Source organism: Trachypithecus francoisi, unplaced genomic scaffold, assembly GCF_009764315.1.
Source record: "Trachypithecus francoisi isolate TF-2019V2 unplaced genomic scaffold, Tfra_2.0 Lachesis_group10, whole genome shotgun sequence".
Lineage (NCBI taxonomy): Eukaryota > Metazoa > Chordata > Mammalia > Primates > Cercopithecidae > Trachypithecus > Trachypithecus francoisi.
The window spans coordinates 108,319,503-108,335,317 of NW_022681455.1; the positions used below are offsets into that span (position 1 = coordinate 108,319,503).

The 15,815-nt window shown below is 47.8% G+C and overlaps 1 protein-coding gene across 4 annotated transcripts in view; it reads right to left on the reverse strand.

The window, feature by feature from the left end:
* RANBP10 (RAN binding protein 10) overlaps positions 1–15,815 on the reverse strand; it is an 85,664-nt gene that overhangs the window by 40,881 nt on the left and 28,968 nt on the right. For 2 of the 4 annotated variants that reach the window (XM_033219723.1, XM_033219724.1), the window contains one exon: positions 11,054–11,106. The exons of 1 other annotated variant lie outside the window; for it this stretch is intronic. In XM_033219723.1, the coding sequence (XP_033075614.1) occupies positions 11,054–11,106 (53 nt within the window). Of the gene's footprint in view, positions 1–11,053; positions 11,107–11,950; positions 12,382–15,815 lie in introns of all 4 variants that reach the window. One more of the 4 variants, XM_033219725.1, reaches the window with a different exon arrangement.

A 15,815-nucleotide genomic window follows, 5' to 3' on the forward strand; every position in this document is an offset into this window, starting at 1 on the left:
CAGGCTAGTCTCAAACTCCTGACCTCAAATGATCCTCCCGCCTAGGCCTCGCAAAGTGCTGGGATTACAGGCATGAGCCACCACGCCCAACCAGGTACTGGAAATTTTAATCAGGAACTAGACCCAAAAGGACCAGAGAAAAGAGCAGTCCAATATACAGGAGGATATCACGGAGATGGAGATTATCCTCTATATTCAAGAAACACTTACTTTAGAGAGAAAGAGGCAGAGGCTCTCTCAGGACAGTCTCATCAATTTCTTGTTGGTTTCAAACACTCAACCAGATCAGGCCCCAGAAGAAAAGGGGCTTAGTTCCATACTTGGGCCTCTCCTTCACCCCAAGCCTCTCTTCCAAGGGCTCATAGAAGGCCAAAGACCAAGTACTTCCAGACAGCAGCGGCTGGGCAGGCCAAGGATAGAATTTCTAAGTTAACCTCTTATCTTGGGCTGACTCAGATAAGGGCTGCTTAACTCACATTCTGCCCACTTGCTCCTAACCACACTGAGACTCAGCATCTAAAATGGCCATTGTACTGAGAAGCCAGAACAGAGAAAAAAATAATAATAAAATGGCCATTGCCAGGCCATTTTATTAATAAAAGCATTCTTTTTTTTTTTTTGAGACGGAGTCTCGCTCTGTCACCCAGGCTGGAATGCAGTGGCCGGATCTCAGCTCACTGCAAGCTCCACCCTCACGCCATTCTCCTGCCTCAGCCTCCCGAGTAGCTGGGACTACAGGCGCCCGCCACCTCGCCCGGCTAGTTTTTTTTTTGTATTTTTTTTAGTAGAGATGGGATTTCACCGTGTCAGCCAGGATGGTCTCGATCTCCTGACCTTGTGATCCACCCATCTCGGTCTCCCAAAGTGCTGGGATTACAGGCTTGAGCCACTGCGCCCGGCCAAGAAAAGCATTCTTAAAACAAATTATCAGGAACACTCTAGAGGCACACTTCGTAGCTTACAGTCTAATAATCTACTGTGAAGACACCAAGTCCAGCTGAATCACCTCCCATAGGGCTTGTCAATCCTGTCACAGTGAGCTATGATCGTGCCACTGTACCCCAGCCTGGAGGACAAAGTGAGATCCTATCTATAAATTAAATAAAGCAATGTAAAAACAAACAGACACATGTCATTTCTGGTTCGGAAGACTAAATTTTCAGTAAGATTGAGGTTTTCCATACTAATCCATTGATTTTATGCAATACATTATCAATTGAAATGCCAGGAGAACATTTTGGAACATTTAATAAAAGTCTGATTGATAGGCCCATCAAAGAAACAGACATGTTGCTAATGAAACCCCAAAATAGTCTAGCCCAATAAAATGTAAGGGCTATAAACTTAAACATCTTAACTATATTAAAACATTAACATCCCTCAAAAATAGTACAAGAAGCAAAAACAAGGACGTTGCACAAAGATGTGTAAGTACTGGTCAAAACAGCAAACTTAGGTGGGTGTAGTGGCTCATGCCTGTAAACCCAGCACTTTGGGAGGCTGAGGCAGGAGAATCACTTGAGCCCAGGAGTTCAAGACCAGCCTGGGCAACACAGTGAAACTCCACCTTTACAAAAAAAAATTTTGTTCACTAGCCAGGTGTAGTGGTACACACTTATAGTCCCAATTACTTGGGAGGCTGAGGAAAGGGGATTGCGGGAGCCCAGGAGGTCCAGGCTGCAGTGAGCTGTGATCGTGCCACTCCACTACAGCCTCAGTGACACAGTAAGACCCTTTATCAAAAAAAAAGTAAACTCCTCCGGACAAATAAAAATATCCAATTAGGAGGGAGGTTTGTTCAAACATGGTGCACATATACAAAATGGCTCCACATGCATGGACTACTTACATAGGCAGCAAGAGTTTATGCCAACTACACACGCCCACACTTATCTCAGTGTGCACACACTTCATGAATGTGCACAAAGACCCTCGGGGCAAATGGGGATAAATGTAACACTGACCTGCAGGCAACTGAAGTCCCAAGTGATGGCAAGCAAGCCTGAGGATACATCAACCCTCAAATATCTCATTTAAAGTTAACACCGGCCGGGCGCGGTGGCTCAAGCCTGTAATCCCAGCACTTTGGGAGGCCGAGACGGGCGGATCACAAGGTCAGGAGATCGAGACCATCCTGGCTAACACGGTGAAACCCCGTCTCTACTAAAAAAAAACTACAAAAAACTAGCCGGGCGAGGTGGCGGCGCCTGTAGTCCCAGCTACTCGGGAGGCTGAGGCAGGAGAATGGCGTAAACCTGGGAGGCGGAGCTTGCAGTGAGCTGAGATCCGGCCACAGCACTCCAGCCTGGGTGACAGAGCGAGACTCCGTCTCAAAAAATAAATAAATAAAAAATAAAAAAATAAATAAATAAATAAAAAAAATAAAGTTAACACCAGGCTGAGCACGGTAGCTCACACCTGTAATCCCGGCACTTTGGAAGGCCAAGGTGGGCAGATTGCTTGAGTTCAGGAGTTTGAGACCAGCCTGGGCAACGCAGTGAGATCTCATATCAATTAAAAATTTAAAAATAAGCTGGGCACAGTGGCTCACACCTGTAATCCCAGCACTTTGGGAGGCCGAGGCGGGTGAATCACCTGAGGTTGGGAGTTCCAGACGAGCCTGACCAACATGGAGAAACCCTGTCTCTACTAAAAATACAAAATTAGCTGGGTGTGGTGGCGCATGCCTGTAATCCCAGCTACTCGGGAGGCTGAGGAGGCGGAGAATCGCTTGAACCCAGGAGGCGGAGGTTGCGGTGAGCCAAGATTGTGCCATTGCACTCCAGCTTGGGCAGCAAGAGTGAAACTCCGTCTCAAAAAAATAAATAAATAAATTAGTCTCACGCCTGTAGTCCCAGCACTTTGGGAGGCCAAGGCGGTCAGATCATGATGTCAGGAGATCAAGCCCATCCTGGCTAACACAGTGAAACCTCGTCTCTCCCAAAAATACAAAAAGTAGCCGGGTGTGGTGGCAGGCGCCTGTAGTCTCAGCTACTCAGGAGGCTGAGGCAGGAGAATGGCGTGAACCCGGGAGGCGGCGCTTACAGTGAGCTGAGATCACGCCACTGCATTCCAGCCTGGGGAGCAGAGTGATATTCCGTCTAAATAAATAAATAAATAAAGTCGGGCCTGGTGGCACATGCCTGTAGTACCAGCTACTTGGGAGGCTGAAGTGGAAGGAGCACTTGGTCCAGGAAGTTGAGGCTGCAGTGAGCTGTGACTGTGCCACTGCACTAGTCTGGGAGACAGAGTAAGACCCTGTCTCAGATAAATAAACAAACAAACAAACAAACAAACACCAAAGTCTCAAAGTCTGGACCCAGCCTAGGCCACCACACTACTGCCCTCCTACCAACCACACATCTGAACCATTCAATTGACCTGTGTCTCAACCAAGGGCCTCTTGAAAATCAGCAGCGGCTGGCAGAAAGGCTTTAGCTGCTATCGTCTTCCATCCCACCTCCCCACGAAAATACCAGGACCTTCATCTCTGTTTATGAATGATGATGCTTTCAGTTCTGCAGAATGTATGCTCATCACCAGAAATAAAAAAGTGATCCCAGAAAGTGGAAAGCACCAAAAGGGATTCTGATCTTCAAAACCCAGTATTGCAATGAATAATGGCAAGCTGATACAGTTGGGATGTTTGTCCCCTCCAAATCTCATGTTGAAATGTGATTCTCAATGACGGAATGGAGCCTGGTGGGTGGGAGGTGTTTGGGTTATGGTGGCATCCCTCATGAACTGCTTGGTGCCCTCCTAGCGGTAATGATTTCACGTGAGATCTGGCTGTTTGAAAATGAGGCTGGTACTTCCCGCCTCCACATTGCTCCCTCTAGCCATGTGATATACCAGCTCCCCTTCCATTCCACCACGATTTTAAGCTTCCATAGGCCCTCACCAGAAGCAGATGCTGGAGCTAGGCATGTATAGCCCTGAATCATGAGCCAAATAAAACTTTTTTTATTTATAAATGATCCAGCCTCAGGTATTCCTTGATAGGAACACAAACTAACAAAAAGGCCCACTATCACCCCTGAGGGGGTGCCCTCTACTCCAACCTCACATCTGTCCCGTGCTAGATCTGTCCAGACATTCGGCTAGCCCTGTATTCTGGAAAAGCCAGGGGCATCCATCCTTCCCAGGGAGAAGGGCTATCTAGATGCAATCTGATTCCTCCTTTCCACCTTAAAGATAATCAGGGAGATGATCAGATATGGCAGGAAGGAAAACCCTGAGGAGCTGGCAGGCAGAGTGAAGCAAAGACAAGTGCAGTATCTACTGAACACTTAGGCCCCTTCCTCTTGCCAAAGAGAGGTGCACCCATGAGGAAAATAGATTTCCCTACAGCTTTATATTAGCAGTGTCAAAGGACATGACCAGTAGCTGGCCTCAGACCAGCCCAGAGAGGTTAAAAGTCTCATATTGTGAAAAAGGAAACAGACTAGGCTGGCTCCATATGGTCCCATCTCAAAGAGACTCAGATCAGCCCAGCAGACTCTGAACACCTCTCACCTCGTCTACTCCACTCCATGGATCTGAAACTCAATGGGTGACACAAAAACAGTTTTTACTAGGCAGGCATGGTGGTATACACCTGTAGTTCCAATCTACTTTGGGAGGCTGAGGCAGGAAGATCATTTGAGCCTAGGAACTCAGGGCTGCAGTGAGCCGTGACCGCTCCATTATACTCCAAGCTGGGCGACAGTGAGACCCTGTTTCCAAAAAAAAAAAAAAAAGCCAGGCACGGTAACTCATGCCTGTAATCCCAGTATTTTGAGAGGCCTAGATGAGAGGATCGCTTGAGTCCAGAAGTTAGAGACCTGCCTGGGCAACACAGGGAGACCTTGTCTCTACAAAAAATTTTAAAAAATTAAAAAGGCATGGTGGTGTGCACCTGTAGTCCCAGCTACTCAGGAGACTAAGGTGGGAGGATCACTTAAGCCTGGGAGGTCAAAGTTGCAGTGAACCATATCATGTCACTGAACTCCAGCCTGGGCAACAGGGCAAAACTTGTCTCAAAAAAAAAAAGGATTTTTACTAAAGAAAAAAGAACATACGGCCAGGCATGATGGCTCATACTTGTAATCCCAGCACTTCAGGAGGCCGAGATGAGTGGATTGCTTGAGCTCAGCTCAAGACCAGCCTGGGAAGGCTGGGCGCGGTGGCTCATGCCTGTAATCCCAGCACTTTGGGAGGCTGAGGCGGGCAGATCACGAGGTCAGGAGATTGAGACCATTCTGGCTAACACAGTGAAACCCCGTCTCGACTAAAAATACAAAAAATTATCCGGGCATGGAGGCGGTCGCCTGCAGTCCCAGACACTTGGGAGGCTGAGGCAGGAGAATGGCGAGAACACGGGAGGCAGAGCTTGCAGTGAGCAGAGATGCGTCACTTCACTCCAGCCTGGGGGACAGAGCAAGACTCCGTCTCAAAAAAAACAAAAGACCAGCCTGGGCAACATGGCAAAACCCTGTCTCTACAAAAAATACAAAAACAACTGGGTGCAGTGGCTCACACTGTAATCTTACCACTTTGGGAGGCTGAGCAGGTAAATTGCCTGAGCTCAAGAGTTCGAGACCAGCCTTGGCAACATGGCAAAACCCTGTCTCTACTAAAAATACAAAAAATTAGCCAGGCATGGTGGTATGCACCTGTAATCCCAACTACTGGGGAGGTAGAGGCACAAGAATCGCTTGAACCCAGGAGGTGGAGGTTGCAGTGAGCCGAGATCGCGCCACTTCACTAAAGCCTGGGTGACAGGGCAAGACTCTGTCTCAAAAAAAAAAAAAAAATACAAAAACTAGCTGAGCATGGTGGCACGTGCTGGTAGTCCCAGCTACTTGCAGGGCCAAAGCGGGAGAATCGCCTGAGCCTGCAAGGTTGAGGCTGCAGTGAGCCATGTTTGCACCACTGTACTGCAGCCTGGGCAACAAAGTGAGACCCTGTCTTAAAAAAAAAAAAAAAAAAAAAAGAACATATGAAGAAAAGAATACTAAGTCCAAGTCCAACACATGGCGTAACAAGCCACATTCTAAGACTACCTAAAAGACAAACATGAGGGTTTCCTAATAGAGAGTTATTTGCTTCGGTTTATTTTGGTTTAATTTCATTTACATTTTTAAAAAAGATAACATATTTACAAGAAAGAAAATTCCAGGCCGGGCGCGGTGGCTCAAGCCTGTAATCCCAGCACTTTGGGAGGCCGAGACGGGCGGATCACGAGGTCAGGAGATCGAGACCATCCTGGCTAACACGGTGAAACCCCGTCTCTACTTAAAAATACAAAAAACTGGCCGGGCGCGGTGGCTCAAGCCTGTAATCCCAGCACTTTGGGAGGCCGAGACGGGCGGATCACGAGGTCAGGAGATCGAGACCATCCTGGCTAACACGGTGAAACCCCGTCTCTACTAAAAATACAAAAAACTAGCCGGGCGAGGTGGCGGGCGCCTGTAGTCCCAGCTACTCGGGAGGCTGAGGCAGGAGAATGGCGTAAACCTGGGAGACGGAGCTTGCAGTGAGCTGGGATCCGGCCACTGCACTCCAGTCCGGGCGACAGAGCGAGACTCCGCCTCAAAAAAAAAAAAAAAAAAAAATACAAAAAACTAGCCGGGCGAGGTGACGGGCGCCTGTAGTCCAGCTACTCGGGAGGCTGAGGCAGGAGAATGGCGTAAACCCGGGAGGCGGAGCTTGCAGTGAGCTGAGATAGCCTGGGCGGCAGAGCGAGACTCCATCTCAAAAAAAAAAGAAAGAAAATTCCAAAGGATCAAAAGTCAAAATTTTTCTTTCTCAGTCCTGGCTCCTGCCACCCATCTCTTCCCAAGGAACAGCCAATATTACAAGTTTTTCTGTAGCTTTCCAAAGATGATCTATACATGTACAAGTAAATCCAGATATGTTTGTTTTCTCTTTTTTCTGCACAGTTGGTAGCATATTATGTATTTCCATGCTTTATATTTTTAATTTCCCAATATATCTACAGATGATTCCAAATTGGCACCTAAAGAGTCTCCGGCCAGGAGCAGTGGCTCATGCCTGTAATCTCAGCACTCTGGGAGGCCAGGATGGGTGAACTGCTCGAGCTCAGGAATTCCAGACGAGCCTGGGCAACCTGGCGAAACCCTGTCTTTATTAAAAATACAAAAAAAACTAGCTGGGCGTGGTGGCATGTACCTAGAGTTCCAGCTACTCAGGAGGCTGAGGTGGGAGGATCGCTTGAGCCCAGCAGGTTGAGACTGCAGTGAGCAGTGTTTGCGTCACTACACTCCAGCCTGGGAAACGAGGCAAAACCCTGCCTCAAAAAAAAGAAAAAAAAAAAAAAAAAAAAAAAGGCCAGGCACGGTGGCTCAAGCCTGTAATCCTGGCACTTTGGGAGGCCGAGACGGGTGGATCACGAGGTCAGGAGATCGAGACCATCCTGGCTAACACGGTAAAACCCCGTCTCTACTAAAAATACAAAAAACTAGCGGGCGAGGTGGTAGGCGCTGTAGTCCCAGCTACTCGGGAGGCTGAGGCAGGAGAATGGTGTAAACCGGGAGGCGGAGCTTGCAGTGAGCTGAGATAGCCTGGGCGGCAGAGCGAGACTCCATCTCAAAAAAAAAAGAAAGAAAATTCCAAAGGATCAAAAGTCAAAATTTTTCTTTCTCAGTCCTGGCTCCTGCCACCCATCTCTTCCCAAGGAACAGCCAATATTACAAGTTTTTCTGTAGCTTTCCAAAGATGATCTATACATGTACAAGTAAATCCAGATATGTTTGTTTTCTCTTTTTTCTGCACAGTTGGTAGCATATTATGTATTTCCATGCTTTATATTTTTAATTTCCCAATATATCCTACAGATGATTCCAAATTGGCACCTAAAGAGTCTCCGGCCAGGAGCAGTGGCTCATGCCTGTAATCTCAGCACTCTGGGAGGCCAGGATGGGTGAACTGCTCGAGCTCAGGAATTCCAGACGAGCCTGGGCAACCTGGCGAAACCCTGTCTTTATTAAAAATACAAAAAAAACTAGCTGGGCGTGGTGGCATGTACCTAGAGTTCCAGCTACTCAGGAGGCTGAGGTGGGAGGATCGCTTGAGCCCAGCAGGTTGAGACTGCAGTGAGCAGTGTTTGCGTCACTACACTCCAGCCTGGGAAACGAGGCAAAACCCTGCCTCAAAAAAAAGAAAAAAAAAAAAAAAAAAAAAGGCCAGGCACGGTGGCTCAAGCCTGTAATCCTGGCACTTTGGGAGGCCGAGACGGGTGGATCACGAGGTCAGGAGATCGGACCATCCTGGCTAACACGGTAAAACCCCGTCTCTACTAAAAATACAAAAAACTAGCGGGCGAGGTGGTAGGCGCCTGTAGTCCCAGCTACTCGGGAGGCTGAGGCAGGAGAATGGTGTAAACCCGGGAGGCGGAGCTTGCAGTGAGCTGAGATCCGGCCACTGCACTCCAGCCGGGCAACAGAGCGAGACTCCTTCTCAAAAAAAAAAAAAAAAAAAAAAAAAGTCCCCTACCAGGCAGGCTGGCTCATGCCTGTACTCCTAATATTTTGGGAGACTGAGGCAGAAGGACTACTTGAACGCAGGAGTTTGAGACCAGCTGGGGCAACACAATGAGACCCCGTCTCTATAAAAAAAGAAAAATTAGCTGGGTATGGTGGCTTGTACCTGTAGCCCCACCTAAAGGGGAGAATGAGGTAGGAGAATGAGGTGGGAGAATCACTTGAGCATGGGAGGTCAAGACTGCAGTGAGCCATGATCATGCCACTGCACTCCAGCCTGGGCAGCAGAATGAGACCTTGTCTCCAAAAACAAAACAAAAAAAGCTCATAAAAGTCTCTTTTCTCCACTACCAACTCAGTGCAAAAGTTGAAAGAGCACACCTAGAGCAAACAAACAAAATTAAGAATCAGTTTGCACTTGACAGGAAATTATTTTTCCTGTTCATTAAGAGGCAGAGCTACAGATACTACAACTACATCTACTTAGCCAAGGCCAGACACGCATAACAACACAGCCACACACATTCTGATTAATAATGAAAAACCAGTTTTCACTCAGACCAATCAAAGGGGGAAAAAAAGTAAGATTCCTGACAATTAGTTGAATACTAAGCATCCTAGACTGAAAGTATTTGAAATCAGTCTACTAGAAAAAAATCAGTGATTCACATTAAACATTGATCAGAAAAGAGGTAAGGTCTGAGTGTTACTCCCTGTTTGGGAAAAGCCAGCTGCCTTCTCTGTGTCATAGGCACAAATAGTAGGAGGCCAGGAAAAAAAACACAAGGACTTTTCCTGACCCCATGACGGTGTCAGGGAAGCCTGGATCATGTCACTTCTGCCACTCAAGGGACCAATGGACTTAAGACCATTTTCTGGAACCCATCAGTTCATGGCAGAAGCTTTGTCTCCCCAGTTGCAGCCAGTCCAGGTCTAGGTATGAGCTGCTGGGCAGAAAATAGCTGAAATTAGCCAGGTGTGATAGCACAGGCCTATAAATTAGCCAGGTGTGGTAGCATATGCCTATAATCTCAGCCACTTGAGGGGCTGAGGTGGGAGGAGCGCTTGAGCCCAGAAGGTTGAGCCAACCAGAAGGTTAAGAAGGTGGTGCCAACACTGCACCACTACACTCCCGCCTGGGTGAAAAGTGAGACCCTGTCTCAAAAGAAAAATAATAGATGATAAAAATAAGGCTGGGTGCAGTGGCTCACTCCTGTTATCCCAGAACTTTGGGAGGCCGAGGCAGGCTGATGGCTTGGGCCCAGGAGTTCAAGACCAGCCCAGACAATGGTAGAACTCTGTCTCTACAAAAATTACAAAAAATTAGCTGGGCGTGGTGATGAGCTCCTGTGATCCCAGCTACTAGGAAGGCTGAGGTGGGAGGATCACCTCAGTCTGGGAGGTTGAGGCTGCAGTAAACTGTGATTGAGCCACTGCTCTCCAGCCTGGGTTATAGAGTGAGACCCTGTCTCAAAATATATATATATATTAAAAAATAAAAAATAGGCCGGGCGCGGTGGCTCAAGCCTGTAATCCCAGCACTTTGGGAGGCCGAGACGGGCGGATCACGAGGTCAGGAGATCGAGACCATCCTGGCTAACACAGTGAAACCCCGTCTCTACTAAAAATACAAAAACTAGCCGGGCGAGGTGGCGGGCGCCTGTAGTCCCAGCTACTCGGGAGGCTGAGGCAGGAGAATGGCGTGAACCCGGGAGGCGGAGCTTGCAGTGAGCTGAGATCCGGCCACTGCACTCCAGTCCGGGCGACAGAGCGAGACTCCGCCTCAAAAAATAAAAAAAAAAATAAAAAAAAATAAAAAATAAAAGTAAGAAACTGCTTTAATCACATTCTACGTGGAAGGTCACTTAAAAACTTTGATTTTTTTTTTTTTTTTTTTTTGAGATAGAGTCTCACTCTTGTCGCTCAGGCTGGAGTGCAGTGGCACAATCTCAGCTCACTGCAACCTCCACCTCCCGGGTTCAAGCAATTCTCCTGCCTCCACCTCCCAAGTAGCTGGGATTACAAGTGTGTGCCACGACCCCCAGCTAATTATTTATTTTTAGCAGAGGCAGGGTTTCACCATGTTGGCCAGGCTGGTCTCAAACTCCTGACCTTAGATGATCCGCCTGCCTCAGCCTCCCAAAGTGGGATTACAGGTATGAGCTGCTGCGCCCAGACAAAAACTTTGATCTTTAACATGATGAAGTAACAAAGGAGCCAAGGTTGGCAGCACTCTTCCTCCCAGTACATGCCTGAGTCTGCTCAGCTAGGCCAATGGGAGCAAGGGCTACTGAGGCGTATCCCCACCTGGAGCAAACTCAGGTCAGTTGACTTTGATGGCAAACAGTTCAAATTCCATTAATGACAATCACTTGTCAATTAATTTTTGGAATGGAAATGCACACTACCCCGGCCCAAAGGCTACCTTTCAGGATCCTCCAACCAGTGGCATGGCTTGAGGCAGGCAGCTAGCAAACAAAGTCCTCCCCAGCCTCTCTGCTACCACCATGACTCTCAACACCAATTGGATCAGGAAAGCAGAACAAATGTTCTCTTCAAGAGTGACTCACCAGGAAGTCTGTTCATGTTGACGCCTTGAGCCGAGAGTCCTATTCCCATGTAACTTAAAAAACAAAAAAAAAAACACAAAATTTTTGGTTAGCAAATGCTCATGTTTCTCCCTTCTCAAATATTTCTTAGTAAAAGACAGAAAAATGGGAAAAGCAATGAATGTAGAGGCTCTTATAACATACTAATGGTTCTTGGAGAAACTTGACATTTTGATTTGCTAATGGAAAGCATCTTACTGCCTCACCCAGCTAGAGAAACAGAAGGTTGTGTGTACGTGTCACTGTGAACCACTGGCTTCAGTTTCAGAGGACAGTGTCATGAATTCATGGTTTCCAGTTCTTTGGTGTTCTGGATGTAGCTAAGGCACAGAGTCTGTTCCTAAGATGTGCCTGAACTATCTCAATCCAAGGTAGTGCTTGACAGAGCAATGCACGGTCGTTCCACAGGGACAACCCAGTCTGCACCAAAGACCCAAGTAAAGCCATGCTGGATCTACATAGGATCATCAATCAAGACTGCTCACACAGAGCTTGTTCTCTGGGTCTCAAAATAAATTACCTTCCCGGCATACATTCACGTTGGCCTCCCAAACCACACAAAGCTGGGAGTAGTAATGTGTGAGGCCCGAAGAGATCCCCTCACTCCTCCCACTCTTTGAATAGTGAGGGCTTATTCTCCTTGAACCCTGACTCAGCTGTGACCTCATTGGAGTATGCAACCTGGGCTCCTGTGGGGCTGCTCCCTGTGTCACTGGCACGTGGAGGTGGAATGGTGCCCAAATGTGGGTGTCAGCTTCCTCTGGCTGCTCTCCCCTAGACAGTCCACTCAGATTCTCAAGCTGAGGCAGAGGTTTGTACAGAGGCTCCCAGACCATCTACTAACAAACACCATCTTACCTTTGGACTTGGGACTTTTAAGTTAACGCTGGAACGAGTTAAGACTCTGGGGGACTACTGGGAAGGCATGATTGTATTTTGCAATGTAGGAAAAACATGAAATTTGGGGGGCCAGGGTAGAATGATATGGTTTCGATGTTTGTCCTCTCCAAAGTTCATGTAGACATGTAATCCCCAGTGCTGGAGGTGGGGCCTGGTGGTAGGTGTTAAGATCATGGGGATAGATCCCTCATGAATGTCTTGGGGTAGTCCTCACAGTAATGAACAAGTTCTCGCTCTACGTTCCTGCGAGTTCTGGTTGTTTAAAAGAGTATGGCACCTCTCCGCAACTTGTTCCCGTTTCTGCCATGTGACATGCTGGCTCCTAGTCACCATCCACTGTGATTGTAAGCTTCCTGAGGCCTTTGCCGGCACCATGTTTCCTGTAAAGCCTGTAGAATTGTGAGCCAATGAAACCTCTTTTCTTTATAAATTACCATGTCTCAGGTATTTCTTTTTTTTTTTTTTTTTTTTTTCTGAGACGGAGTCTCACTCTGTCACCCAAGATGGAGTGCAGTGGCCGGATCTCAGCTCACTGCAAGCTCCGCCTCGCGGTTTCACGCCATTCTCCTGCCTCAGCCTCCCGAGCAGCTGGGACTACAGGTGCCCGCCACCTCGCCCAGCTAGTTTTTTGTATTTTTAGTAGAGACGGGGTTTCACCGTATTAGCCAGGATGGTCTCGATCTCCTGACCTTGTGATCCACCCATCTCGGCCTCCCAAAGTGCTGGGATTACAGGCTTGAGCCACCGCGCCCGGCCTTTTTTTTTGAGACGGAGTCTCGCACTGTCGCCCAGGCTGGAGTGCAGTGGCCGGATCTCAGCTCACTGCAAACTCCGCCTCCCGGGTTCACGCCATTCTCCTGCCTCAGCCTCTCAAGTGGCTGGGATTACAGGCACCCGCCACCTCGCCCGCCTAGTTTTTTTGTATTTTTTAGTAGAGACGGGGTTTCACCGTGTTCGCCAGAATGGTCTCGATCTCCTGACCTCATGATCCGCCCGTCTCGGCCTCCCAAAGTGCTGGGATTACAGGCTTGAGCCACCGCGCCTGGCCGTCTCAGGTATTTCTTTATAGTAACATTAAAAAGGCTTAATATACTGCCCCTGCCAGTCCTTTATTGGCAGTAAATGCCCTTTTGCCTTTCTCTGGGTTGCTGCACCACTATATTTGGGGGAGCAGCCTCTACTACCCAAATAAAGGATCAGGCAGGGAGGGAAGGCTCTGACCTACTCACCTTCCTCTGAAACCAGCTATCCCAATCATGCTGGGAAGGAACCAGGAAAGGATACAACCCAATATATGGCCCTGATAACTTGGCCCACATGGCTTAGGGAAAAAGGTAGAGAAGGGAAAGGAGCAAAGCAAAAGGAACAGCACTTCAAAGAGGGAGTTTCATGGTTCAAAGGGAATTTGTCTTCTGCTTTGTTTTAAGCAGCATTTGAAACAGAGTTGGATCCTTAAAGGTCAAAGACATGAACCAATATAGCCTGTAGTTGGACAGGACTGTTCAGTCATTCCCAGAAACACACAAACTGCCTGCCACCTCCTGCCAGAGGGGCTAGCTTCAAGGACCATCAGGAGTAGAAGGTGTCTTAGCCTGCTGGCAGAATTCCCATTAGATTAAAACTTGAACATTTTTCCAGAAAAACTGCAGCCCAAATAATCAGCTTCCTGACTTTACATGGCAGAGGCTCCTAAAAGTCAGTCTCCATTCCTTCAGTACCTCAGCTGAACAAGCAGGAAACGACCCCAGCTGCCCTGCAGTCAGCAGTCCAACAGGCACAAGGGCAACACAGCCAGGGCTTTCCTTGACTTAGACAACAGCCACTCACCATGCCCTGTTCAGAGGGGCCTGGGGCTACGCCCAACACCACATGTCATCCCATCCCTGGCACACAGGCTTCCTGACACTAGGTAAGAGTTTATGTTTGGAGCACATGTGCAAAGGGGGAGGTCAAAGGTCACTCAAGAAGAGTTATGCTTGGTGGCTGCAACTGGTTCCACAACATTCTATGGGAATGAGGAATCACTAAAGCACCTGTGCTCAAAACACAAATTGCTTAGGCCTCCCCATAGGAGAAGTCTCTCTTTTCTCCAGCAGCTAGCCCTAAACAACTTCCTACAGACTCTGCTCCACAGGTAAGACGGTGTTTATTAGTGGATGGTCTGGAAGCCTCTGTACAAACCCCTGCCTCAAGTTGAGAATCTGAGTGGACTGTCTAAGGGGATAGCAGCCAGAGGAAGCTGACACCCACATTTGGGCGCCATTCCACCTCCACGTGTCAATGACACAGGGAGCAGTCCCACAGGAGCCCAGGTTGCATACTCCAATGAGGTCACAGCTGAGTCAGAATTCAAGGAGAATAAGCCCCCACTCTTCGAATACTGGGTAACATTAAGTCTTTTCCAAAAGCATGGTGTTTTAAAGCTACCAAAAAATGCACTCTTCTATCTTCCAGAAACTCTTCATAAACTTGAAGACTATCATCCAACCAATCTGAGAGAAACAAAGCAGACCCTGTGAATATATTAAAAAACACTGAATTGTACACTTTAAATGGTGACTTGTATAGCATGTTAAATTACATGTCAATAACACTCAAAAAAGTGGGAATAAAAAGAAACTACCTTAACACAACAAAGGTCATATATGAAAAACCTGGCCAGGCACTGTGGCTCACACCTGTAATCCCAGGACTGTGGGAAGCCGAGGCAGGTGGATCACTTGAGGTCAGGAGTTTGAGACCAGCCTGGCCAACATGGTGAAACACCATCTCTACTAAAAATACAAAAATTAGCAGGGTGTGGTGGCACACGCCTGTAATCTCCCAGCTACCAGGGAGGCTGAGGCAGAAGAATCGCTTGAACCCAGGAGGCAGAGGTTGCAGTGAGCCAAGATCAGGTCACTGCACTCCAGCCTGGGTGAGAAAGCGAGACTCCGCCTCAAAAAATAAATTTTAAAAAACCCACAGCTAACATCATACTCATGGTGGAAGACTGAAAGCCTTTCATCTAAGATGCTTGCTTTCACCACTTCTATTCAAGACAGTATTGGGAGTTCTAGTGAAGCAATTCGACAAGAAAAAGGAATGAAAGACATCCAAATTGGAAAGTAAAACTATCTCTGTTCACAGATGACATGTTCCCATATGTAGAAAACCTTGCAGGGTGCGGTAGCTCATGCCTGTAGTCCTAGAACTTTAGGAGTCAAAGCAGGAGGATCGCTTGAGCCCAGGAGTTCGAGACCAGCCTGGTCAACATGGCGATATCCTGTCTATACAAAAAATTCGGTGTGCATGGTGAAGTGCACCTGTAATCCCAATTGCTTAGAAGACTGAGGTGGGAAGATCACCTGAGCCCAGGAGATCAAGACTGCAGTAAGCAAGACTGTGCCACTGCACTCCAGCCTGGTGACAGAGTAAGACCCTGTCTCCAAAAAAAAAAACAGGAAAGAAAAGAAAGGGAAACCCTAAAGATTGCACAAAACAAAAAACTTGCCAGCACAGTGGCTCACGCCTGTAATCCCAGCACTTTGGGAGGCCGAGGTGGGCAGATCACGAGGTCAGGAGAACGAGACCATCCTGGCTAACATGGTGAAACCCTGTCTCTACTAAAAATACAAAAAATTTGCCAGGCGTGGTGGCAGGCTCCCATAGTCCCAGCTACTTGGGAGGCTGAGGCAGGAGAATGGCATGAACCTGGGAGTCGAGCTTGCAGTGAGCCGAGATGGCGCCACTGCATTCCAGCCTGGGTGACAGAGTGAGACTTCATCTCAAACAAACAAAAAAAAAATTAGAATTGGCCAGGTGCAGGGCTAGGTGTGGTGGC